Source organism: Panthera leo, chromosome A3 (assembly GCF_018350215.1).
Source record: "Panthera leo isolate Ple1 chromosome A3, P.leo_Ple1_pat1.1, whole genome shotgun sequence".
NCBI classification, from domain to species: Eukaryota; Metazoa; Chordata; class Mammalia; order Carnivora; family Felidae; genus Panthera; species Panthera leo.
Window position 1 is genome coordinate 114651517 of NC_056681.1, and position 26821 is coordinate 114678337.

Genomic DNA, 26821 nt, shown 5'->3' on the forward strand with positions numbered 1-26821 from the left:
GGAAGGACGTGTGCGAGTGTAGGGGTGATGGCAAGCAGGCTCTGCGGGGCAGGACAGAAGGCGCAGCCACTGCTCCTTCCTTGTCTGTCACCAGGACCCTCAAGCCCAATGGACTGAGCTTCTGCTTCCTGCTGCCCTCCTCCCCACCTCCCTGCTAAGCAGAAGTGTCCCAGTGACATTGGCATAGTCACAGGCCCAGGACCCAGCCTAAGGCTGGCGACACCCCTCTTTTCCCTCAGGCCTTGGTAGTGGAGCCTGGACCCCCAACTCGAGCCCCAGCACTGGAGCAAGCGCTCAAGGACCCTCACTCTCTAGGACGAGAACTGGCCCAGGTGCCCCAGCCCATCTCACTTTCTCTCCATCCTTCTCTTCTCTGGATGCAGCAAGTAAACTGAACATCAGCTCTCCATTCCAGGAGCAACAGAGACCATCCCAGAAGACCCAGGGGGTCCGTATCCACACTCTGCCATGTCTCTGTGTCTGTCTTTCCGAGGCAGATGGAAGATGGGGCAGAAGAACTCACTGGGGGGCTCCTCGCAGCTCCCCAAGCAGGACTACAAGGCCCTGAGGGAAAGGTGCCTGATGGAAGGCCGCCTCTTTGAAGATGACAGCTTCCCGGCCAGCCTGTGCTCTGTGGGCAGCGGGCCCCTATTGCAGAAGCTGCCACCCGGCCTGCAGTGGAGGAGGCCTCCGGTAAGGGGGGAGTTGTGGGCAAGCATCCCCTCAACACACACACACACACACACACACACACACCAGGTCAACCCAGACCAAAGAATGGTGGAGTGTTCCAGATGCAGCATCTTACTCACTGTCATTGATTTCCATGTGAGGGGAATGGGGGAGTGCCCACATTCCTATTTTCCAGATGGAGAAAACCAGGAGTGATGCTGAGAGGGGTCTGAGGTGTGCCTCTCTCTCAGCTCCTCCCCGGAAATACACTGGGCAGCTGTGGCCAAAGTACTGTCTGACCTCATCTAAGATGGTAGGATGCCCTGAGTCTCTGCTGAGGCCATCTGCAAAGAGACACATTTTCACATATCTTCACTCCCAACCCCAAAGTCAGGCCCATGGAACACGTAAATTAAGAAGCTATTAATCACTTTACAACAATGTTCTTCACTTTATAAACTGCTCTGATGGTTCCTTTAAAAGGCGACTTAATGTGTTCAAAGGCAGTCTGGCCCCCGCCAAACTTGATTTACACAAACGATTTCCCAATCACATCTATAACAAAGTAAAGTCAGTGTGTGCTACAAATTCTCTACTCTTCTGTGCCCGTCCAGACTTCTCATCAAAGTCTGCAGCCCCAGACCAAGTCCCTTCTGTGCATAAGATTCTCAAGTGGGCTTCCCAATCTAGAGAGCAGCCAAGATTCTACTTTTCCCAGAAAGTTTGGAAACTGCTGACATAGAGTCTGTCATACACCTGACCTCAGGAGAGCTGTGCCAGTGCAGAACCCCAGGGGTTTGGTGCTTCCCATGAAGCACAGACCACCCCTCCCCACCTCCCACCACCACCTTGCCCCATGTCTCAGCATAGAAAGGCAAAGAAACCATTATTTTGGGGGGTGGGGTGGGAAGGCGTAGGACGACAGTGAGGAGAATGTGAAGATCTCTAGGAAAACATGAGAACACCTTCCAAAAGACATACTTCCATTTTAAACAGAAGCTCTAAGAAAAGGCATTGTGGGTACCAGCCCTGTATCTCAGTGCCCACACAGAGTTCTCCAGGACTCCGGCTTACGTGGGCTGCAAGAAGGAGTGAGAAGTACGGTGGGCTGAATCCATATGCCAGACTGTCTGGGCCAGCCCTGCTTTCACATGTATCCTATATCTATGTCCCCACAAGTCCAGTCCTGGGGTATGGGAAACTACAGTCGCTGCAGCTCCAGGAACTTCTTATTGGTCAGAAGGATAATTCCGTCTGTCACTGCAGGAGCTGCACAGCAATCCCCAGTTCTATTCTGCTGACACCAAAAGGCTGGACCTGTGCCAGGGAGTGGTAGGTAAGTCTGCACAGCCCCTGGAGACATAGGCCTGGCACCTGCGAGCCTGGCCCAGCCCAGAGTGAGGGTGGGGAAGAGGAGAAGTGAGAGATCCCAATGGGAGAAAATGGCCACCCTGAACTCCACCTTGAAGTGCTGTGGCCTTGCTGGGAAAATGATAACAGCTGGTCCTCTGAGGATGTATGGGAACGCCCAAACTTGCCTAACAATAACCCTCATTACCAGTTGACAGGTGTAAGTTTTGTCTTGGGAGAATGTGCTCTCTCTACTCTAATCCCTTTAATGAGTCCTTTTCAGCACACCAGTCACTAGATACCCCAGATAGAGTCCAAGTAAGCCCATTCTCATCCCAACTTTCCTTTTAGGGGAATAGAAAAAAAAAAACCTTGGCCACTGGGGAAGGGAAATGTAGTGATACCCATTTCGCAGACAGAGAAATGGAGTCCAGAGAGAGCTGAGGCTTTCTCAGGGGAACATAAATCACTTACAGAGGTAGGACTTTAGAAAAGTTTGGTTGTGTTTGGGTCCAAGTTCCTGAGGATGTGGCATTCAGAAAGCCAAAAGCTGGTCCAGGAATCTGACTCGATTCTTGGTGTCAAGTTGAGATTCCAGCCAATGCCCCTCTCCACCTCCTCCTCACTAACTGTCTTCCTCTAAGTAGATCTTTCCCTTCTGTGAAACTAGGCTACAAGTCCAGAGAGGATAGCAATTGGGACTAGGCATTTCTTACATGTGATAAGTCCTCAATAGATTCATGCAGACACTTGTAGAATGTGCCTGAATGTGTGGTACATCCATGCAGACACTGTACTCTCTGGCCTAGGTGACTGCTGGTTCTTGGCTGCTTTGCAAGCTCTGACTTTGCATCAGGACATCCTGAGCCGTGTCGTTCCCCTGAATCAGAATTTCACTGAGAACTATGCCGGCATTTTCCAGTTCTGGGTGAGTATCCTCCTGGTGCCCCAGCCCAGAGGAAGCCATAGGAAAGAAGGTTCTTGGAAGAGTCATGTCTTTGCCTCCTGAGCTGACTGCCTTCCATGGCAATCTTTACTCACCAGGGGACACTTTCTCCTTCCAGTTCTGGCACTTTGGGAAGTGGGTTCCTGTGGTGATAGATGACCGACTTCCTGTGAATACAGCTGGCCAGCTGGTCTTTGTCTCTTCCACTTACAAAAACGTGTTCTGGGGAGCTCTTCTGGAAAAGGCCTATGCTAAGTAAGACAACCACCAGAAATTTTTTTCCTTCCTTCCCTTCCCTTCCCTTCCCTTCCCTTCCCTTCCCTTCCCTTCCCCTCCCTTCCCCACTCTCTGTCTTTCTGTTTCTAACTCATCAATGCTGGGAGAGTGCAAGAGGAAGGAGGTACAAGAGCCACTGAGACATGGCTCCTTGAATATAGAAGTGATGTATCCAGAATCTCTTATGTAGACTTTTCCCCATCTGAACAAGCAGTCAGGAATTTTCTCTTTTCCCTAATGGATGGAGTTACTTAACAAGGACAGGAAGTCAGAGTGTAGATTTTCCTTTGCCCCGGGGATGGAAGGAAGGAGTAACAGGTGCATGCCCAGAGAAGAACCAAACAGGGGGTTCACTAGACTCACTTGGATCATCCTAGGCTACAATACAAATGCCCCTTCCCCTCTCCTCCCATGTTTACTCCTTCCCCGGGCAGGCTGTCTGGCTCCTATGAAGACTTGCAGCGTGGACAGGTGTCTGAAGCACTTGTGGACTTCACTGGAGGGGTGACAATGACCATCAAGCCGGCAGAGGCCCCTGGCAACCTCTGGGACATCCTCACCTGGGCCACCTACAGCAGAACCCTCATTGGCTGCCAGACACACTCAGGGGTGCGAGTGGGTTGTGTGCTGGCAGAATGTCCTCTCCTGTTCCCATCCCCTTCATCCACCAACTTCTGTCCTCACCTCAGTGTGGGCCCTGACACTCCCACCCAGCTCCTACACCTAGAGTCCTGATGTTCAAACCAGAGCGGCCATGCAGAACCCTCGGGGTGGGCAAGGCCACAGTAGAATGCAGATGGCATGCAGACAAGGGTGCTGACAGTGACTAAGTATCACCCAGGGGCAAGACGCTTTACTAGCACAACTGGTCTTTACTGCCTGATTTAGTAACAACCAAGAACTTCTAACTAGAGTAGGGAGCTCTGGGTTCAGCCCTGCCTCCAGGAGCAACTGCCATGCCACCCCACATGATGGTTTAGCAGCCCTGAATCTGAGTTTGTCCTGTGTACAATGGGATGGGGCTCGCCGCAGAATGGCACCCTGATTTAGAGGCTCTAATGAGACTGTGAGTGCCGAAGAGCTTTGACCACTCTGAGGACACAGCGTGGGTCTCTCCCAGCCCTCCCCTTAAGCCCTTGCTTTGACCACACAGGTCCCTATGACCCCCACATAAACCGTTAGCAGTGGGCTGACAGGAGTTCTCTTGTCTCCACAGAAAGAGAGGGTGCTGGAGAACGGGCTGGTGGGAGGCCATGCCTATACCCTCACAGGAATCAGAAAGGTGGGTGGAACCAGCCCCTTTCTTTCTCTTCAGGCCCCTCTCCTTCTCTCCCAAGGCTTCTCACCAAGGCTCTGGTGAGTGTTATTATTTGTGCCCAGTCTAGAGAGGAAAATTGTCTGATGGGTTTTCCAGGCCTGCTAAAGCAGGTGGTGGGTGCCCTGCACCTGTGCACCTGTGTTCTGGAGTGATGGGGTGGGTCTGGCCTTTGCCACCTGTGGGGCACCATCCCGGTCCCTCTTGCCCTGTGGCAGCCCAGCCAATCAGCCATCCAGCCCTGCTGGACTCCACCCCTTCCTTGAGACCCCTTCACTCTGGGCTGCCACTGATGACCTTCATATCTGGGGCTTCCCACCCCAATTCTTTCTTCTTTCTCAGAAGTTCCTTTTCGTCAACCTCTCAGGTTCTTTTCATTGCTATTCATCTTTCTTCCCCCATTGAGGGAAAGATGAATCAGACAGGGTCCCTGCCTACACAGAGCTTATAGTCAGGTATGGAGACACATCATATGCAAGAATGGTAAGAAAGCAAAGTCGAAAGTTGGGGGGGCCGATAGAATAGACAAAAGGATTTCAAGGTTCAGAGGGAGGAGAGAAGACATTCTCCTGATTGGGTTGGGGGAAGTCAGAAAAGACTTCGTAGAGGAGGTGACATTGAGCTGGCCCCTGAAGGGTGGCTGGTGAGGGCACTCCTGGTGGAGGAGGCCACACAGAAAAGCATGCAGGTAAGGAATCCACCGGTTCAGTCTTAAACACCCTCTGATGTCCCCTGGAGGGCCTGATGTCCCCAAGTCCCTGATTCCCTTTAACTGTTTTAAATTTCTTGAACTCCACTGCAACCTGACTTCTTCCTCCTCCCAGATCTGCACCAGTCATGTGTGTGTGTGTGTGTGTGTGTGTGTGTGCATGCCAAGAGCTTTTCACTTATTTTCATAGTCCTTTAACAAAACTTAGATTTTTATGTCACTGTGCTGTTGCAGAAGTATGAGAAGTGCTTCATGCAGTGCCTCAGAAAATCTCCAGAAAGCTGTTGAGTAGAAAAAGTGAGGGACAGGAGAATTTATATCGTATGCTACTTTTTCTTTAAGAAAGAAAGGGCAGTAGGGGCGCCTGGGTGGCTCAGTTGGTTAAGTGTCTGACTTCAGCTCAGGTCATGATCATGTGGTTCATGAGTTTGAGCCTCTCCTCGGGCTTTGGATTCTGGGTCTCTGTCTTTCTCTGCCCCTCCCCCATTCATGCTCTGTCTCTCTCTCAAAAATAAACATTAAATTTTTTTTAAAAAGGCAATAATAATACATATTCATATTTGAATACAGAAGCATTCAAAGTGTTTGGAAGGAAGCATGGCTGGAAATGGAGAGGTCTAAGTAGGCAAGAGACTACGTAATACAGCGCTTTTCATATAATTTTTGTTTTGAACCATGTATTTTTACCTGTTAAAATCCATTTAACCAGGGGCGCCTGGGTGGCTCAGTCAGTTAAGCGTCTGACTTAGGCTCAGGTCATGATCTCACGGTCTGTGGGTTCGAGCCCCGCGTCGGGCTCTGTGCTGACAGCTCAGAGCTTGAAGCCTGTGTCAGATTCTGTGTCTCCCTCTCTCTCTGCCCCTCCCCCACTTGCGCTCTGTCTCTCTCTGTCTCAAAAATAAATAATAAACATTAAAAAAAAATCCATTTAAACAAATGAGATGTAGTCGACTTGACATTTCATTGATGTTCCATTTCTTTAGTTGATAATTACACCCTGCTTATGCAAACTGTTAACAGTAGGGAAGGGAAGGTGAGGTCAATAAAGAAACTGTATTATTTTTGCAGCTTTTCAGTATAGCAGTTACATGTTTATGCCTATGTTTTGTTTCACGTTTATTTAACATATTTAACAAAATTTAGCACTTACTCTGCTCTAACTAGTGTCCTAACTGCTTTACAAATGTTAACTCAATCCTTACAACAACCCTGGGTGTGGGTATATTAGCCAAGTGGGGCTGCCATAAGGAATCACCACAAATTGTGTGGCTTCAGACAACAGAAATGTATTTTTTCCCAGTTCTGAAGCCGGCAGTCTGAAAATCAAGGGGTCGTGAGAGCCTCTGAAGGCTCTGGGGGGCAGATTTTTTCTCACCTCTTCCAGCTGATGGTGGCTCCCGGCTTCCTTAGCTTGGAATGCAGAACCCAATCTTTTCCCCCATCTTCACATGGCCTTCTCCTCTGTGTCTTTCCCCCTCTCCTTCCCTTCCCTTGTCACTAGATTTAGGATCCACCCTCATCCAGGGTGATTTTATCTCGAGATCCTTAATTTAATTACATCTGCAAAGAGCCTTTTTCTAAATAGGATCACCCTGACAGATTTTGGGTAGACCGGACTTTTGGAGGCCGCCATTCAAGCCATTGCAGCGAGATGTGACAATTAGCTTTACTTTACAGATGAGGGAACACAGAGGTTAAGGAACTTGCCGTAGGTCTCAGCAGCTAAGAAGCAGCAGAGCCTTCTTTTCTTCTCTTAACCCTCAGTGCCTTTAATCTTCCCTTTCAAGGTCTCATCTGGCAGGCACAAGTCCCATCTAGATATCTGCAACATTTGCATCTGGCACTCAGCCCAGCCACCTAAATTGCGACTCCTTTTGCACAGGTGACCTGCAGACACGGACCAGAATATCTAGTCAAGCTGCGGAACCCCTGGGGCAAAGTAGAATGGAAAGGGGACTGGAGTGACAGGTGAGAGCCTGACACCGGCTGCCAGGGGCCAGGAGGGGGCGGGGCAAGCCGGCAAAGGAGCTGGCCGCCTGCACACAAATTCACAAGTGTTCTCTTGGGCTCCAGCCTGACAGGGGAGCTTTCAGATTGTGAAGGTCAAGCTCTCACATTCATGAGATGCTTAATGATATATAGATTGTGTTCTCATTCATTATAATAATTGAGCTAATGTTTGTTGAGAGCTTGCCAGCCCTGTGCTAAGCGGCTTTGAATATTTTTTTTCCCTGCCCATGTTTATTTTTTTATTTATTTGGAAGTAAAAATTGCACTTACTTCACATGTGCGGAAGTCTCCCCTATTTGCATATTTCCACCAAGTACTTTGAATTTTCATTACCTCTAGTCCTCTGACCAATGCTCTTGTAAGGTAGGGCATTTTATCCCCATCTTACAGATGAAGATGTTGATGCTTTAGCGAAGGAATTCCTCGAGGTCTCTCAGCATGACTTGAGCAAGGTGTTTGGAGTCTAACCCAGTGTTCTTTTCCTGGTTCAGTGTGCTCTTGAGCCTGCTGAGTCAAAGGTAGACTATCTGGATTGGCCTCAACCTTCTGGTGACCGGTCATGACCTCTGGGCTTTCCGCTATTATCGCTATTATCGGAATGTGATTCCCTGTGTCACCCTCCAGGTATTTAGTTTTGGGTGGAGTCTAGGTGACACTGGTCTAGGTGACATTGTTCCCCTTTTCTCGGGGTCAGAACCCTATGCTGCCTGCTGTCTAACATCTGAGAACAGGTGTTTTTTTTGTTTGTTTTGTTTGTTTCAATGTTTTATCCCATTTTTAGTTGTTTATGGTGGGGAATTGACACAGGGAAGCCTTAACTCCTTCACGGTCAGCAATGGAAGTTCAGAACCACAGGCTTTGAAAATACAGAGTACCAATGTAGGCTCAAATACTCTCAGACATTTCATAACTATGTGACTTCTGGAAAGTGAATTAATCTCTTTTAACCTCTGTTTCCGAATCTGTAGAACGGCAATAAAAATTGTGGTCAGCCTTATATGAGAGAAAGTATGTCGAGAGCCTGGCCCAGAGCTTGGGGCACAGTGAGGGATGAGTTAAGGTTACATGTTACTTTTATAAAGCAGGACGTGAAGTGTGGTTGTCTGCAAAGCAGCATGAAGATGAGGTAAATAATGACATGGCAGAGGATTTACTAAAGCATCTCTGCCACGTCCTCTGCAACGCTTTCATCCCCCCTCGGAAACATCCCTTTTCTATTTTCAGCTCGGGTATGTGGGAGCTACTGAGCCCCAAGGAGAAGATTCTGCTCCTGAGGAAAAGCAATGACGGAGAATTCTGGTATCTGACTCGGGGACTCGGGACAAACACCCTAGCTTACATTTGGGTACCCAGGCTATTTATCGGGTGCCATGTGTATGCCAGGCACCTCTTGTGTAGAGATCAAGAAGACCCACCAGGGGCCCGCAGTCTAGCGGGCAAACAGCCCCTGCAAATGGTCACAGTCTCTACAGTGAGACCTGTGACCACTGGTGTGGGGCTCAGTGGACCCTCAAAGCAGAGCAGAGGGCTGGCTGGCCACCTCCTTCTCTCTGACTTGCGCTCTGTCTCAATGCACTCAATCCTGAGGTTTTGCCTTTCCTGGCCTGAAAGGAAGATGAGCTTATAAACTCTGAGCCATCTCACTTGCACCCCCCAGAGCGCCATGACATGACTCCCACCTGCCCCAAAGCCACTCACCCCTTTTTTATGAAAAGCCACCAAGACACCCTGAGCTAATATGGTTTCTGGGTGTCTGACATGAGCCCCATTTGTTCCCTTTGCCCTTCGCTTTTTGCCCTTACTCTTCCACCCTTGTTCCCACTGGCCCCCTTCTCCCATTCTGCACCCGTTCTAGACCGCTGCGACCCCTCTCTCTTTGGAAGTCATCACTGAACTCCAAAGCCCTAAAAATACTATTATTTCCACTTTACAGATAAGTAAACTGAGCATCAGCCAGTTTGGCTAGCACGCTTTGAGCCACAAAGTTGGCAAGTAGGGGCTAAGAATTTTATCAATTTATAATTGAGAACTGACTTGTGCAAATATTATCAAACATTTGTATCTTAATTGGCTAGTTATGAGTGCCTCAGTTCAGCTTTATCACCGCAATCAGCGAAACAAGAACATTGCCACCAGGCACCCATTGTGGGAGGCTGCTTGCAGCCACGGGTAGGGGGCAGGGGGGTGGTCCATCACCCCCGATGCACCCTCACGCTGATCTAGCCAGCTCTGCTCTCCTGTGTCCAAGGCCAGCTCAGCAGGGTGTGGTGTGGGGCTGGGGCTGGTGGGGCAGCTTGGTTCCAGCCCCCACTCTGGTCCTGATGAGGAGATGTCATGCTATTCCCTCTTCCTCTCCACAGGATGACACTGAAGGACTTTAAAACACATTTCATGCTTCTGGTCATCTGTAAACTGACCCCGGGCCTGCTGAGTCAGGATGTGGGCCAGAAGTGGACATACACCATGCGGGAGGGAAGATGGGAAAAGGGGATCACGGCCGGTGGCCCGATGAAGTCACCCCGAGGTAAGCACGTGCACAGGAGCCGGCCCTTGGGGCTAATGTGGCAGCTTGGCCAGCAGGGGTGGGGATGCGGACAGAGCTGCTGGGGATGGTGGTGAGGCCCTCACCCTGCATGGGCCATCTGGCTGAGGCATGGAGGGACTTCACTGACCGAGCTGTGTGCTCTGGCCCTGGGCTGTGTCCTCCTCGGCACACATGCCACAGTAAATCTTTGATTTTAGGACGAGGTCATTTCCATGCTGAAATAACTACTCTTTCTCTTTCTTTCTTTCTTTCTTTCTTTCTTTCTTTCTTTCTTTCTTTCTTATCTTTGTTTTTAAGAGAGAGAGAGAGAGAGAGCGAGGGAGGAATAGAGAGAGAGGGAGATACAGAATCTGAAGCAGGCTCCAGGTTATCAACACAGAGCCTGACGCAGAGCTCCAACTCACGAACTGTGAGATCATGACCCGAGCCGAAGTCGGACACTTAACCGACTGAGCCACCCAGGCGCCCCGAAATAACCACCCTTTAAAGGCAGGAGTGAAATGGTAACTTTATCATCTGTATCAGCCCCTCCTTGCCTACAGTTTTGGTAGTGACATAACATCAAGGATTCCTAGCTCACCGGTTACAGGGGGCAAATGTGTCTGAACTCTCCAAGTGGAGAGGTTTGGTGACTGTGTCCTTTTCTCCACAATGGAGGTGCTGAGCCATCTCTTTGGAAGGAAAGACCCATGGGGTACGGTCTCAGCCGGCCAGGCGCCCTTTGCTCCGGCTCCCCCCTCCTGCCAGAGAGGTCCGCCCCAAGGCTCAAGCTGCCCTTCAGCTAAGGCTTGGTCCGTGTTAAAATGCAAACCTCCCTGAGGTCATGGACATGTTCTCCTCCATTCATGAATGCAGTCACTTCATCGGGCAGTGAGTGCGCTGGGTGAAGGGGCTACAGCAGCAAGAATACTCCGGTCTGCATATCTATGGCAGAACACGGGGTGAGGAGGTGGAGTGGGAGGGTGGATAGAGGGGAGGCTGAGAACCCAACTCTGTCCACATGGACCTCTGGGTGGCAAGCCCAGGGGAGGCGTCCTGGGTCTGTGGGAGCCAGATGCTAGGGGCGTGGGGAGGCCTGACCCACCTCTCTGTGTTCTGCTGCAGACACATTCTGGAAGAACCCGCAGTTCCTGCTGTCTGTCTGGAGCCTTCAGGAGGGCAGGAGGTTCCCGATGCCCTGCAGTGTGCTGGTGTCCCTGCTGCAGAAGCCCAGGCACAGGCACCGCAACTGGAAGCCTCACCTGGCCATTGGCTTCTACCTCTTTAGGGTAGGTGGGCCTCGGGGGCATGTGGCCTCGCAGGGCGTCTCCCACCACTGGTCATCCTTTCTTCCATTTCCCGACTTCCTCCCCATCTGCCTCTGTCTACAAACAGACCTGGGTGCAGGCCTTGGCTCCGTCCCTTAGGAATATGTCATCTGGAATAAGTCACCTCCTTGCCCCTGAGCGTCAGCTTCCTCTGTAAAGTGGGGACGATGATATTTATGCAAAGGGTAGAGTAAAAGAACATCACGCACCAGGACTTTATTGTGGTGCCCGGCACGCAGTTTCTATAATCAGTACTGGTGGCTGGTGTTCTTTTCCTCTCCCAAGGAGCCAAGGTTGCCTTCCCTCACCCTTTTCCAGAATTCTTGATGATGGATTAAAATGTCCCTGACTAGAACAGCAAGTCTTAAGGGAGGGAAGGGGGTCTCTGGCTAGAGCCTCCCTATACATCAGCCTCTGTCACTTAGGGCTTGTGCAAGAGTTGGATTTGTGCCTAATGAGGTCTCTCTTTTTTTGTGTGTTTCAGTTGAGCAAGGTGAGTTCCACACTTGACCAGCTGGCCCTGGTTTGGAGTGATGTCACCCGTGAGGTTCAGCTTGACCGTAGCAGCCTTACATAAGGAGCTACGAGGATGTCTGGCAAAAATGCTGGCTTCCCGTGTGTGTAGAAGAAATGAGTGCTTGCCAAGGACCCTGAGAAATCCTTCTGCATCTATAGGGAGGTCTCCGAGCCTGGTGCAGAACCAATAAATTTTAGAATTTATTAAATCCCTACATAAATAGCTAGAGGCTGTCACAGCATAGGGAGAATGGTAATCACATCCTTGCCTGAGTTTTGAAGCTCATAATAAAACAGATCTATAACATATGGGACATTGGGAGACCATGCAGCCCATCTCCTTGGAGACAAGGGGCAAAGGCTCAGGAAAGTGGGACAGAAATCCAGGCAGAGGGCAAGAACCACTCTGTCCCTTACCTGCAGTGGCAGCCTAGAAGGATCAATTAAGGTTTGAGGTATCCCAGCCTCCAAAAGGGTGGCAGCTATTGTTTTGTTTCCCAAAGAAACAGGAGTGGAAAACTTAATTATTTGACATTAAACTGATTAAACTAAATTTAACTGATTTTTTTTTTTTTTTTAACAGAAACCATTTTTGCATTAGGTATCTTGGGTCAGTTTTGGTTTTTTCCCTCCTGTGGGAAGATGAAGGCTCCCAAAGTTGCCTATAAAATTTTAAAAATAGTTATTTATATCATGCATCTCTCTCTCTCTCTCTCTCCAAATATATATATATATATATATATATATATATATATATATATATGACCCATATATATATATATGACCCATATATATATATATATGGGTCAACCTACAATTACATTATAGACAGAACAAAACTATAAGCCAGTTCAAAATTTAAAAGACAAGGGGCGCCTGGGTAGCTTAGTCGGTTAAGTATCCGACTCTTGATTTTGGTTCAGGTCATGATCTCGTGGTTTGTGAGTTCAAGCCCTGCATTGGGCTCTGTGCTGATAGTGTGGAGCCTGTGTGGGATTCTCTCTCTCCTTCTCTCTCTGTCCCTCCCCCCACTCTCTCTCTCACAACATAAATACAGTTTAAAAAAATTTTAAAGGCACAAAAAAAAGTCATACATGGATAAAGTAAGCAGTTGATTCTACCAGGAACCCTAAACCTAGGACAGCTAATATGGCTGAGTATAAAATTTAGTTCTGAGATTCCTAGAGGCCAAGCAAATATGGCAATAGGATGATTCCCTAGTTCTCATCATCTGATAAAGAAAGCATGCATCATCAGGAGATTTATTTTATTTCTGTGGCCTTGAGTAGAATCTGTGAAATATGTTTTTATGTGGATAGGTCACGTCTTTGTTATCTGTATATAAACTAGAGTGAGGATCCTGCTTATGGTCCTTGTCTCCCTCCACAACCCTGAGTGAGAACAAAGGGGAAAGGCAGCAAGAGAGAAAGATAGGGAAAGATAGAGAAATAAAGGCGGAAGAAAGGACAGAGAGAGAGAGAATGAGGGTGAGAGAGAGAGTAAGAGAAAGGGAGTATGAGATAAAACAACAACAACAACAACAAAAAACCCACACGTGTCCAGGCAATGTCAGAGCCGGAGCCCTGATTCAGGTCCTCTGAACTTTTGTCCTACTCTCTTTCCCCTCCACTGAGATGATGTAGAATGTCCAATTTATCCATACGTAGCTGTTATAATGTAGGCGGGGAGATGTTTGGCAGTCCACCTGTATGGGTGACCGTAATCATGTCATAATTAACCTTGAAGTTGTATCGCATACATGGGGGCTGCCACGGGAAGTGTAAAGGACATGGACATTGGAGGCTCAGCTGCCCTGAGTTCCAACCGTGGCCGAGACTCTTACCAGCTAGGTGACCTTGGGTATATGACCTGACTTGTCTGAGCCTCACACCCTTAACTGTAAATGGAAAGTACAGGCCTGGTGACATTTCTCACATCATTTGTATATGATGTTGTTTTTAACATAAAGTCAAGTGAATTGACATGTCTACTCAGCCTCGCACAGGGTTCCAGCAACGGTATCCATTCCTGTCATGGTCTATTCTTTCATCTCTACTCCTCACCCCTTCACCCCTCCCCTGGAGCAGTAGGGTTTGGCTAATCAGAGACCACCTTATCCTGTCTCCTGGCCAAGGGCCCCAGGCCAGGCTACACACCCTGGGGATCACCTTAACTGGGACTCTTCCGTCCTCCACCCACAGCACTATGGTGACCAGAGGAGACTGCCCTCTGAGTTTTTCTGGAAAAATGCCCCCATAAGATGGCCTGAAGCATTTCTCACAGAGAAAGAAGTGAGTCAGGAATTGCAGCTGGAGCCAGGGACATACCTCGTTGTGCCCTGCACATCCAAGGCTGGCCAGGAAGCAGAGTTTGTCCTGAGAGTATTCTCCAGGAAGCACATCTTTCAGTAAGGACATGGGACTTCCCTGGAGGTGGGGGGCTTTTGGGGCTAGGGGAGATACAGAAGGTGAGGTGGAAATGGCAGAGGACGGGGTCTGTGGCCAACACAGAAGAGGGGTAGGGAGAGCAGGGAGCTCCCTGCATGGAGAGCATCCTTCTCCTCTTCCTCCCCGCTCTCCTTCTAACAAATGAACAGTCTGCTAGACATTCAAGAGAAAGAGCTACAACAGGCTTGGCCCTTGCCCTCTGGAAGCTCAGGGCCTGGAAGGGATGGGACATATGAGTAGTTATTTATGCTATCCTGCATCCAGTGCAAGCATTTATCTGCACAGGGTGTTAGGAGAACACCAAGGAAGAGCATCTGAGCCAACCTTCCATGGTCCTGGGGGGAGACAGGGCTGACTTCAGGGAGGTGTTAGTTTCTAGGAGATGCATAGAGGGGATTGGGCAGATGAGGAGAGGCCGTCATCAATGAGCAGGCTCAGATGCCATAAGTGTGTGTAGGTGAATCAATATACAAACACATTCCAGCCCAACTTATTCTTCTGTTTATGATTGTTTTGACACGACAGCCCTTCAATGCTTAGAATCCAGTTCCCTTTCTTTTTTTCTCCATGGTTTGGCTCTGGGTAGTTTGACTTGACCTCGAGCCTCACTGCCTGTCGGTGCCGAGTCATACGTATGAGTAGGAGTAGTTCAATGTGGGTGGAAACAACAAAAGGGGCTTGGTGTGAGCAAAGGCGGGGAGATGAGGAACAGTGCCAGGCATGTTGGGAGGGACAAGCAGTGTGCTAGGCCACATGGCTGCTCTGTCGACTTCAAGCAGGAGATGTGAGAGTAAGGCATGAGAGCTGGGCAAAGCCCACATGGCACACGGCTAAGGAACTTGGAAGATGTGTTCCCAGGGGAGGGAGACTGTTGGCCAAAGTGCTCCCCAGATGATCCCAAGAAGTAATTCTGCCTTCTGTTTTCCCTCAGTGAAATTGGATGCAATTCCAGTGCTGTCCTCTCTAAGGTACGTAGGCAAGTGGGATTCTACATGCAGGACTGTTTCCAAAGCCAAGATGGTGGGCTTCTCCCCTCACATTCAGGCTGTGGGGGAAAGTCGGCAGATCCTGCAGACCCTACTCCATGGCACCCATACTTCATTACCTGTTGTGCCCTGAGGGCACCCAGGTTCTGCTGTTTTTCTATAATTTTAAAAAATTTATTTATTTATTTATTTATTTATTTATTTATTTGGAGATAGAGAGCATGAGTGGGGGAAGGGCAGAGAGAGAGGAAGAGAGAGAGAATCCCCAGCAGGCCCTGTGCTGTCAGTGCAGAGTTCGATGTGGGCTTAACCTCATGAACCATGAGAGCATGACCTGAGCTGAAATCAAGAGTCAGACCCGACTGAGCCACCCAGGCACCCCCAGGTTCTGCTGTTTTTGCACCAGAGGAGCTGTCCTGGTCACATCCTTCTGGTCACATCCTTGTCATTGAGGGTCCAGAGCCCCAGGTACATGAGTGATACATTTACTTGCTTTTGCTACTTTCTACCTGGTGTTTCTTTTGCCCATTTCACTGTTTGCTACTTCCCCAAAGGCAGTGAGAATTGGAGAAACAAAAAATGTGAACATGGTGGTAGAAAACTTAAGACAATGCGCAAGGTCAAACTTAGGGATTTCTGGGGCCTGAGGGTCATGAGACGTTAGTGTGCCCATGAGTGTCCACGTATCCAGGTGAACGACTAAGTCTTTCTGTGTGTCTGTTCCTATAGGAAATAGCAGACGAAAATGAAGGGCAGGATGAATTCTTCACTAAACTCTTTGAAAAGGTAAGTTGACCAGGTGTGGTGGCGAGCAGTGGGCGAAGCCGGGGACTATGTACTGACCCTGTGTACGAAGCATGATGTAAGGCTGCTCTTTGCCAGACTGCCACTTTCTATTTAAGTCCTCAAGTTTTTAGACAACTGGGGGAAAGTGGACTGTCTCCAGAAGGCTCCTGTAAAATGCATATCTCTTCTTGGAAGCAACATTGATCAGTTGTAGGAGAAACAGCTTTAATCTTTAATCCCCGAGAAAATGGACTATAGTAGAGCCAAGAGTCAGTGTCGGTAGTGGCTCAGAGCATGGTCATGACAAGCCCTAGCACTCTGGGAGAGCCCAAGGAGAAAGATCCCTTGGGTGGTCACCTAGAGAGGGGATAGGGCTGGTAAGAGGGCATTAGGGAAGAGGAGGGCCTGGGGCTACATACCTGGTTCCCTTGAGTTCTTTCCTTGGGTTGACCCAGATCAGGAGGCCAGTGATATGTGTGCAAGGCTCTGGAGGCCCCTCTGTCCCTAACCTTTAGGACACTAAATCCATTGAGGAATACAGCAAGAAATACTCTAGAAATATGGGGTCTGACACCTTAGTGAGGTCATTAAAACTAGAAGACCATGAGCTCCTTGTGTTCATAACACTGGATTTAATTCACAATGTACCTGCACCTATGTTCTCTCATATTCACCCCTGGAATTTTGCATAATGTAGTCAGAGAGGATAGTCAGACTCTTACATAGTTGTTATAAAGGTTTTCCTCCATACCAGAGGTTTCCAAACATTTTCTGTTGCAGTCCTTTTATCTAATGGAATCTCACCAAGAACCCCAATATGTAAAAAACAGATTAAAAAAAAGGTATATTGTGAGTATGTATCTATTTCATAAGCTCAACTGTATGTTGCTTGTATTTCATTTATATTTTTTAAAGTTAAATGTTAATGTAAAGGATTGCTTCTGAGAAACTCTGAAATTAAAATTTGGAGCCTTGGCTGAAGATGCCTTATTAAGAATAAAATTCACTGGCACCTGGATGGCTCAGTCGGTTAAGCATCTGACTTCCGACTTCGGACCAGGTCATGATCTCACGGTTCGTGAGTTCGAGCCCCACATTGGGCTCCGTGCTGACAGCTCAGAGCCTGCTTTGGATTCTGCTATCTCCCTCTCTCTCTGCCCCTCCCCTGCTCATGTTCTGTCTCTCTGTCTCTCAAAAATAAAACATTAAAAAATAAAATCAAATTCAAACCAAATAGCTTGCCGAAATTTGAAGGATCTTGATAAAACCCAATTTGAAAATCACCATTATTAGTCTGCTTCTTAAGAGCCCTGCCCTGCTGGGGTCCTCGGGACTTGACCCCCAGAATCACTTATTCCACCCAGAAATGGCATGTGTACCATGCTGAGCTGATGCGGGAGTGGACTCCCAGCCCTCTTTTGTGGCGGCAGCTCTGCATCTAATGAGCCTTCGGTAACGATGGTTTTCTCCTGCCACTCTGCTTCCCCTTCAGTATCCAGAAATAAACGCAGTGCAGCTGCAGAAGGTCCTGAACCACATGACCTGGTCAAGTGAGTATTTCAGAGTCATCCTGTAGGACTCCGGGGACACTTCTCTTTCCCCTGTGAGCACATGAATTGCTGCACAATGGTCCCCCAGACAGCTGTGTCTTACATCAGGGGGTCATGTGGTCTGAGAAAGCAGTAGAGAAGTTTATGTAGCTTGGAAAATAGTGTTTTGGTTTTGGAGGTTTTCTTGCTTAGTTGGAGTGTGTAGAGATACATGGCTGTGAAAATAAATATTTCTGAAGTTTTGCTAGCTTGAGAATTTGAGTAGAATATCCGAGTACTTCTTGGCATATAAATTCTGTGTGGAAGACCATACCCAAGCTGGTACATAAATCTTAAGTATTGACGAGCTGACCAGGGAACGTTCTAATGAACTCGTATTTAAATTGACCAACCTATAAAAATCGAAGGAGGGGAGCACATTCCCTTAGGGGTCTGCAAATGGCTAGTGTGGATGCCTTCATATGACGCTTGAGATAAATTATTAGGAAAGCTTAAAGTCCATGGAAAAATGTTTATATGTATATTTTAAGAGAGAAGAACATGATTTCTCTGGGGAGGAAGAAGGACTTCAAAATGAAAAAAGTAAACAAAACAGTTAAAGGGTATTTGCCACCGAAGATATGTTATTACTTCTCCTTTATGTGAAACCAAGACTTCAAGTCCAAACAAATTGTAGTCCAGGGTGTTGTATAGCTCAGGGCTTGGAATAATTTCCAGATGGTTCCGCAAAGCCAAATTCAGGTATCATAAAAGAGCCAGAAGGAGAGATTCTAGAAATTATAGACTATAAGAGCTCCCCCACATCTTGGGGGGAAAAAATCTAGGGAAATTATCTAGAAGAGATAGCGTGTGCACATCTATAATTTTTTAGATTATTTGATTACAAGCATGCAAAATGGTGTTCCAAAGAGTGTATGGGCAAATTGCTTTCTTGTAGTCCTTTGAGAGAATTTCTGGATTGGCAGACCAGAGAACTGTGGATTTGGGCAAAATACTTGGTAAACTATCTGATGATAAATTATGACATGTGGGTTGGAAAGTAGCAACAAGAGATGTGTTCCATTCCCAAGAGTTATATAAATATAAAACCAGAGGGGTAATTCTATGTTATAGATGAGAGTCTCTAAGTATAGACGAGGGTCTCTGGTTTCTACCCTTGGTGCCCTTCATCTCCCCAGCTTTTATCAATGACTCAGAAGAAGACATGGGAGGTAGGCTTTTCAGATCTGCAGATGGCACAAAGCTGGGAGGAATCATTAACATAACAGATAGCAGAATTGAAAATGCTCACAACAGACTGTGCCCAAAACCAAAAAGATGAAACAGAGTCGGGTTGATAATGAAAAACTGCCATTTCATTATTTTTTTAAAAATTAATTGCATAAGTTCCTAACAGAAGAGATCTCATGTTTGTGGAGGTTTATGTGAAAGATATCTGGTTAATTTCATTGACCTGGAGCTTAACACAAGCTAACAGTTTCAAGTTGCTGCTAAATCAGCTCATCTGAATTCAGGCTATATTTAATGAAAACATTTAGATTTGTATTTTTGAAATTGTGTTGCAAGAAAGATTAGAGACTAAGAAGTTTTAGGAAGTGTTCCATGAAATAAAAGGGGTTAGATTCTGCGGTCAGTTGTGCTTGGGAAATTCTTCATTAAACAAAAACAAAATTTCCATGTTGGCTCCTGAGTACCTATTATATGCTAAGATGCATGGTGAATGGAGAAAAAGGGTCTATAGATACAAAATATTTCAAATGTATTTGAACTCAAAACACTTTCTCTGCAGAACATCATCTTTGGAACATAATTTTGGGGAAGTGCAGCTTGAAAATTTGGGAAGTCATAGCCCCATTGTTCTCTGCTCATCAAACTGTAGCTGAAGGAGTACGTTCCCGTCTTGGTTCTGCATTTTAGAGAGAAGGTGGCAAAGCATAGGGTCTAGAAGAAGGTGGAGAGGGTTTAGAAGCCATGTTTAGAATGCAGGAGAAACATCGAAGAGCAGACAGATGTCTGTTCATGCTCTTCTGGAGGCAGAACTTGGACTAGGGATTGAATTTTGCAGGCGGTTCTTTCGGAATTAACATAAATTTCTCCTGACTGGAGCTATCCGACCATGTGAAAAAGTGAGCACCCGTAACTGACAGACCATCCACCAACCACCTGAGGAAAGAAACCTCCCATTTAGGTGGAAGTTGAACAAATTAATGTCTCAGATCTCTTTCAGACTTGGGAGCCCGTGACTCTGTGAGGGTACCTCTCTCCTAGGTACACAGGGCTCCATTCATCTGACCCTCTGTGGAAGAAGACCAGGCTATAATCAGGTGTTCTCTGCAGGGTTTTATGGTGCTTTTTGGGTGTAGGAATCACCACTAAGCCTTCTCTCTTTTCCCTGCCCTCTTGTTCCTACTTCCTGCTACCCCCCATGAATGACAGTCATTAGAACCTACAGGTGGCCTAGATAGTGCTGGCTCTTACTGTTAAGAAAAGGGCTGTGCAGTCCTAGGGCGGGGCCCCATGCAGACTCTTTCTGTCCCTCTGCAGGTCTGGGGAGTGCCCAGCCTTTCTTCAGCCTGGACGCCTGCCAGGGGATCCTGGCCCTACTGGATGTATCTTTTCAGGTTTGTGGCAGGACGCATGCTGCTGGTGGAGAGTCTCGCTCTGGGCCAGGCTGCCTGGGTTTGAATCCCAGCCCGAGCACTTACTATTTGTGTGATCTCGGACACATCATGTAGCCTCGTTGTGCCTCCAGGTCCTTGTGTGCACCATAGAGATGCTACAGCTCCTCTGTAGTATCAGTGGAAGAATGCAAATGGGGTAAACCCAGGCAAAGTGTTTAGTGCTATCATCAATTACATTTTCACTATTAGCTATTACTAAAAATAATCTTATTTCCTGATAGCGAGGATGAGGCAGCTGCTGGGTGGTGGTTAGTTACAATCCCCCAAGTAACAAGAAACTGTTACAAGAGCCTCAGGGTTCCAAGTTTTCATTTGGTGACAGGGCAGTGGCTGCTCGCCTTGACAGATCAGGAAATCAGAGCTCAGTAAGTTCAGTGCATGCCACAGACTCTGCCTTCCTGGTTCCGATGTTTCTAGCAAACCCTCTTTCTACGTGAACCATTTAATCACGGTTTAATTATCTGTGCTACAGAGAGGTGTGTGAATGCATGGTGGGAGGGTTGTGAATAGAAAAGCAGTCTTTATAGAAACTTGGCAGACAGCATGGACATCACGGGACGGGAGTCAGGTGCGCAGGCATTGCAGGAGGTCCCAACCTCATCACCAGATGCAGGAAGTTCATCAGCCCCCCTTTTATCATCCACTCTAGAGGGGAGTGAGTACCCACCTCACCTATGAGGTGAAAATGAAGTAACATAATTACAGTGTGTAACTCGGCCCTAGAGCCACCCGAAGGACCCAGATGGAGTTGTGTGTGACGATATTTTGACCCAGTCTCTCTGAGGCAGGGGTATTTGGACATGGCTCAAAGCCACTCATTAAGCTTTTAACCTTTTCTAAAATGACTAAATAAAAGAGCCACCCTGTGACTGACCCCTTCCAGAAGTTGGTTTGAGCAATTAATAACATAAAAAGAGTTACTGTTTTTTATTTAAATCGCATCAAATTGGCTGGGTCGAACTCTCCTGTCTCACTAGACGGTAGCTGTTTTCATCACCATCATCACCGCCGTCATCAGACTTCTCCCAGTGTGGCTGTGTTCTGGCTCATTCTGTCCTTTCCTAGCAAGGGCGAGGGAGCCGTGGGCTGGACTGACCAGCCAGCAGAGGCCAAGTAGGGAGATCAGACACGGGACAGGGCTGTCCACAAATCACGCACTGTCGTGTGGAGGGCCAGCTGCCGCTCTCAGAGGTGTGAGTGCAACTCCCTGGCGGCTTTGACCTTAACCTTCTATCAGCTTAATGCGTCGGGTACCGTGAGCATCCAGGAGTTCAGGGACCTGTGGAAGCAGCTGATGCTGTGTCAGGTAAGAGCGTGTCTTCACCACACGTCCCTGTGGGAGGGGCAGAGGCAGCAGCTCTGCAAAGCTGGGTGAGGCATCACTACCCCTTCAGCCCCATGTACCCCACTCTTCACCCAATCTGCTCTGCTCTCCCTCCGGTGGGCCAGCCTTCCCTCTCTCCCAAACTCAGAAAGCCTGTTGCAATAGTCTCCTGGATTTCTTTTCTTTTTTTTTTTTTAATTTTTTTTAACATTTATTTGTTTTTGAGAGACAGAGCACAAGCAGGGGGAGGGACAGAGAGAGAGGGAGACCCAGAATCCGAAGCAGGCTCCAGGTTCTGAGCTGTCAGCCCAGAGCCCGATGAGGGGCTCGAACCCACGAACTGTGAGATGATGACCTGAGCCGAAGTCAGATGTTTCACTGACTGAGCCACCCAGGCGCCCCGATAGTCTCCTGGATTTCTAAAGTGCACGTCTGATCATGTTGCTTTGTTTGAGACTCTCCATGGTCTTCTGATAAAGTCTGAACTCCTTAGCATGGCATTTAAAGTCCTGCATCAAGTGGCTTCTTCCCATTTTTCCAGTTATTACTCACAACTGTCCCTCTCACCTTCCTGAGTCAGAAAGTTGGAAGCCCTTCAAGGTTTAGGATGACGTGCCTCAATCAAGTACATTTTGCTATACCCAGACTGTCCATCCCCGTGACAAAAACAAAAGCAAAAAACGCTCCCTTTCTCAGAAGCCCGGACCCTCTGCCTCTTCTCATGCTGGCAGCAGGTGCTGCTGGCAGAGCCTCACGCTGGCCAATAGCAGCATGGATGCTGGGGCATGGCGGGGCGGGGGGGGGGGGGCTCTCATGTGGTGCACAGAAATGCTTGGTTCCCGAGCCTTTGGTGTGGCTTCTTTGCAGGAGGTTTTCCACAAGCACGACAGCAGTCACTCAGGATACCTGAACAGGACCCAGCTGCAGGCTGCCATGAGGGATGCAGGTAGGTGCAGGCCGAGCAGATGCTGCGGGCAGAGCGGAGAGGGGAGGGGTGCGTGGCTTCTGAAGTAATTCCAATGTGCACAGTTGCTCCCTGAGTCCAGAGGCCCCAAGATGTGGATCTGCAAATAACAGAAGGATTTATTATTGCTATCACTATGGTCATAGCTAACATTTGAGGGGGGGGGGGTTGGAACATCCACTCTCTCATGTAATCTTCAACACCGTGGGATAATCCCTACTTTACAGAGGGAGAAGTTAGAGTTCAGGCAAGTTAGGTAAGTTGTCTGGAGTTTGAGTCCAGGATGATCAGGCTCAAAAGCGGATGCTCTTGACCAGGGCTGCATAGACTGCCTCCTGCCTTGAAGGTCGGTAACCCGCTCGCTAAAAAGATCCTCATGCTGGTGGCCGAAGGGGGCAGGAAGGGGGAGTTGAGATGAGACAAAGAAAATTGGCTAATAATTAAACTAATGAGCCCCACAAAAGAAGATCCCCGTGTTATCAGGATGCAGGTCCTGGAAGGGGAGGGACAATTTCAATCAAGGGGCCTCAGGTGGAGGGGAGGGGATATGAGGTCCCCAGCACACATGGCGGGAGTCTGTGTTCAATGCAGGAATCATGCTCAGCAATGACGTCTGCCAGCTGATGCTTATCCGCTATGGCGGCCCCAACCTCCAGATGGACTTCGTCAGCTTCGTCCACTTGATGCTGCGTGCAGAGAACATGGAGGGTAAGCTGGGGGGAAGGAGGCAGGGCCGGTGCTTCCTCTGCATGCCTCACAGATTGCCCACCTGCCCCCAGTCCAAGCAGGAGAGAAGACAGCTACCAGGGCGGAAACAATAGGCCAGGAGCTATGGGGCACGCTGGCTCTGCACCCAAGAAACCCAGCTATGCTGCTCCAAACTCATGTATACCCTGCCTGTCCAAGAGGCAAAGGTCTGAGGCAGTTCACTTACACTTGTAAAGTGCACACATGGCTGCACACAGGCTGAAACCGGGTTTGCAGGTGAGGGGATGGATGGAGGAACCAGTTTGTAATGTCTCCAGACACATCTGTGTTCCTTTCTGGTGCATGTTCACAGATGCCTTTCAGAACTTAACCCAAGATGGCAAAGGGATCTACCTCCAGAAGCCAGAGGTAAGCCCTTCTCTGTGGGGTTGACACACCTCATCTTAGAGAGAGGTGGTCACGGCATGTCCATGTGAAGGACCAGGGTTCTGGGTCCTTCATTCTACTGAGTTTGGGATGTAGCCCTGCCTTGACTACACCTATTTGTCTATTTGCCAGCTCTTTACGAAGCACTCACTCTGTGCTGGGCACCTATGCGGGGACCAGGAGACTGACTCAGGGGACCCAATAACTATGATTACAATAATGCCATGTGACAACTCAATCTGTTGCCCAAAGCAAGTCACGTGGCCAAGCCTACTTCCAGCATTTGGGGAAAGAGCCTTCTCTTCGTCATGAGAGGAACATCAAAGTCACTTGCAGAGGGCACGGACACAGAGGGGGGTGAAGACCCAGGCCAGCAATGAAGTCCAGCACAGACAGTAATAAGATAGCTGGTCTGAATAGGGCATTTCACAGAGGCCTTGCTGGAGGAGGTGACATCGAAATTGAAACCTTAAAGATCAGAAGGAGCCAGGGAGGCAGAGTGGAGAGTAGGAAAGGCTCCCTCCTCTAGAGGGAACATTTTGTGCAGTCCTGGCTAGAGTATAAAGAATGACAAAATTGGCTTAAGATGTCTGGAAAGATCAGGATCAGATCTTTCTCAACAGCTGGCTTAGCCTTCCCCATAAAGGTAGGGATTCTGATCTGTCTGGATGTCCTCTTCTTGAACTTCATACAGTGTGCTTTGCATGTAATAGGAGCTTCACGAATGTTTGTTGAGTGAAAGAGGCGATAAACCGAGAGGACAAATCTGTGCCTGACACTGATTGTCTTGCCAGATCCTTCAAACCTCATGGATTTACTGTGTACCTGCTATGTGTCAGATGTGGTGCCAATTGGGTTTGCTGCAAAGACACTGGAATCTGGAATTAAACCATCTGCCCTTTCTTTGTAAAAACACATCTTCTATTTGGGCTGCTTAAAAAGGTCCTAGTAAAAGCTGAGGTTTCTTCCTTGACCTCAAATGTCCATTTCATGTAATATTTTCCCAAGATATTGGGACCCTCAGCATGCGTCTCACCTCAGTCATGGTCACGTCTGAGTGTGAAGGTAAGATTCAGCTAGAGGGACAATGGTTAGAATCTTCTGGGTCCATCTCCATCTCAAATCCCCAAGCTCATGTCCAGATCCCAAGCAGTGCTTCTATAGTGCAGACTCAGAGCTGGGAGAGCAGGACACCATGAAACAGGGTAGTCCACAGCCTGAGCAGACCCCAGCAATGCAATGTGCCATCACGGGAAGAGAACTGGACTGAGCCCCAGGTAGAACCCACAGCACTCCTATAACTAGCTGTGAGACCCTAGGCAAATCAACTTGAATAGATCTGGGCCTCAGCTTCCCCACATGTAAAATGAATGAGTTGGGCGAGGTGGTCTCTAAGGCCCTCTTCAGCTCTAACCACCTCTGGCTCCATGAGAAAGAGATCCTTAGGGCCATCCAAGGAGGCCTACAGGGAGTGGCAGCCAACTTGTTAGAATTTCACGCAGGTTTTCTCTGACGCCATTGGTAACTTCACATTATCATCTTCATCGCCACCATCATCAGTATCACCATTTTGATGTAATTGGCTTGGGGAGTGGTTTCTCCAAAGGTGTGTGAGTTAGAGGGGCTGTTCATCACACCCACATAAAGCTGTCAGATAAATGGGCCCTTAAATGTAAACATGTAGAATATACTCTAATGGATTTCTGCTACCCAGTTGGTCCACACACCTGCACACCGCTGTCATGAGCATGCCAAGTTGAATTCATGACGGAAAACTGCATTGAGAACTGAATACAGAATCAGCCTGTATCTTGGTTATCATCATTCACCGGCACCATGAGAAGTCAAGGTTGATTATATTTCAGGTTGATTTATACTTACTACCAGATGGTGTGGTCCCTCTGGCTAAACCATCCATTAATGTCCCGTCTCCGTGGCTTCCCAGGAATGAGGGGGAGGAGGTCCTAAGTCTTGTGTCAGCCTCCAGGGTCTGGTGACAGAGAAATGAAGCACCCTTAGCTGAATGTCACAGGTGGGCCTGCACTGACCGTAATTTGCTTCCCCAATATATTCAGTGGCTGATGATGACTCTGTACTCCTGAGAAGGCTGGAGCCCTGTCTGCCTTCACTGAGAACTCTGCATGTGGCTCAAAGGTAGCCTTTGACTGAAACCAATCCACATTCAGCCCATTTACTGTTCTTCAGGACCGTGTCTCCAGTCATCGCCTTCTCAGCTGGGAAGATTTCTTTTCTGCAGACCTTCCCCTTGGATAGGCAGTGTGCAAAAAGGGAAAGGAATTAGCAAAGATTGCCTTGGACTTGTAAAGACCAATTGTCATTCTCCAGCCACAACCTTGTCACAGCAGGGATGTCAGCTGACGTGGTCTAAGAAATCTGACTCCAGAGTTGGTATGTCAACCTTTAACAATACTGCCTCCATGGCTGTCCAATTTATTATTTTTTAACTTTGAAAAAATAAAGATTTATTACTTATAAGACCTGGAAATTACATAGCACCCCTAGGGCTGCACAGTGAGGTCATTGTGAGGGGAAGAGAGAGAGAGAGAGGGAGAGAATGCCTGGGGTTCTCCTTTTATTGGGGTTGTGGGCAGGGTTTCATGGATTCATTCTCTGTTGGTGAATTTTAACACAAGAGTGGGAATTTAAAGTGGAAAGAGGGGGGAAAAACAGAAACAAGAGGTTCAAATGGTCAGTTATAGAAACGAACCAAGATCTCTCTATCTAGTCCTATGGCTGGTAAAGTGTTTATTCAAGATGACTGGTCAACCAAAGCCTAAGTCAGACCCTTGCATTACAAGAGAGAAAATAACAACAGCTCTCAAGGCTTATGCTACAAGGCTGAGAATGAAATCCAATGTGTGAAGTTGGCACAGCAGATGGATGGAAAGAACCTGAGCCACTGATGACTTTATTGAGCTACTCAACCAACTCTGGAATCATCTATCTCTAGACTTACTGCTAATTCAATGATAAGCCTTTTTACAGTTTATGTTGTTGTCGATCACATTTTGGTCGCTTGAAGATGATGGCTATCCAATTTAAATAGCCTTAACCTTAAATAGCCTTAGCCAAATATCCCATTTGGAGTAATAGTCTAGGTTTCAAGATCTGAAGAGGGACTAATATGTCCTTAAACAACTGTACCAGCATCTATAAATTGGTGGAGGCATAGGCTAAATTTCATTTGTGTGGAGGTGGGGTGGGGCTATATTGAGTTTTAAGAACACAGAATATGAGAGGCTTGGCAGAGTCTAGGTGGGTTGGGCTGGCTCTGGCATTTGA

General features: G+C 48.0%; 1 protein-coding gene across 1 annotated transcript; it reads left to right on the plus strand.

The window, feature by feature from the left end:
• Nucleotides 1-468: 468 nt before the first annotated feature.
• On the plus strand, nt 469-25655 carry CAPN14 (calpain 14). The gene is made up of 21 exons (XM_042930273.1): nt 469-693; nt 1939-2008; nt 2832-2950; nt 3087-3223; nt 3679-3853; nt 4461-4526; nt 7151-7236; nt 8503-8577; nt 9639-9802; nt 10928-11091; nt 11615-11623; nt 13848-14053; nt 15025-15061; nt 15809-15865; nt 17358-17415; nt 19960-20024; nt 21334-21402; nt 22288-22366; nt 22976-23092; nt 23445-23500; nt 25594-25655. The coding sequence occupies exons 1-21, from the start codon at nt 469-471 to the stop codon at nt 25618-25620; spliced, it is 2061 nt and encodes a 686-aa protein (XP_042786207.1). The 3' UTR covers nt 25621-25655.
• Nucleotides 25656-26821: the final 1166 nt, after the last annotated feature.

Bases quoted from the DNA above. Each gene is read 5' to 3' on its own strand.
- CAPN14 (XM_042930273.1), top strand. From the start codon at position 469: ATGTCTCTGTGTCTGTCTTTCCGAGGCAGATGGAAGATGGGGCAGAAG. The intron at 694-1,938 runs GTAAGGGGGGAG...CTGTCACTGCAG, and splicing joins TGCAGTGGAGGAGGCCTCCG to GAGCTGCACAGCAATCCCCA. The intron at 9,803-10,927 runs GTAAGCACGTGC...GTTCTGCTGCAG, and splicing joins CCCGATGAAGTCACCCCGAG to ACACATTCTGGAAGAACCCG.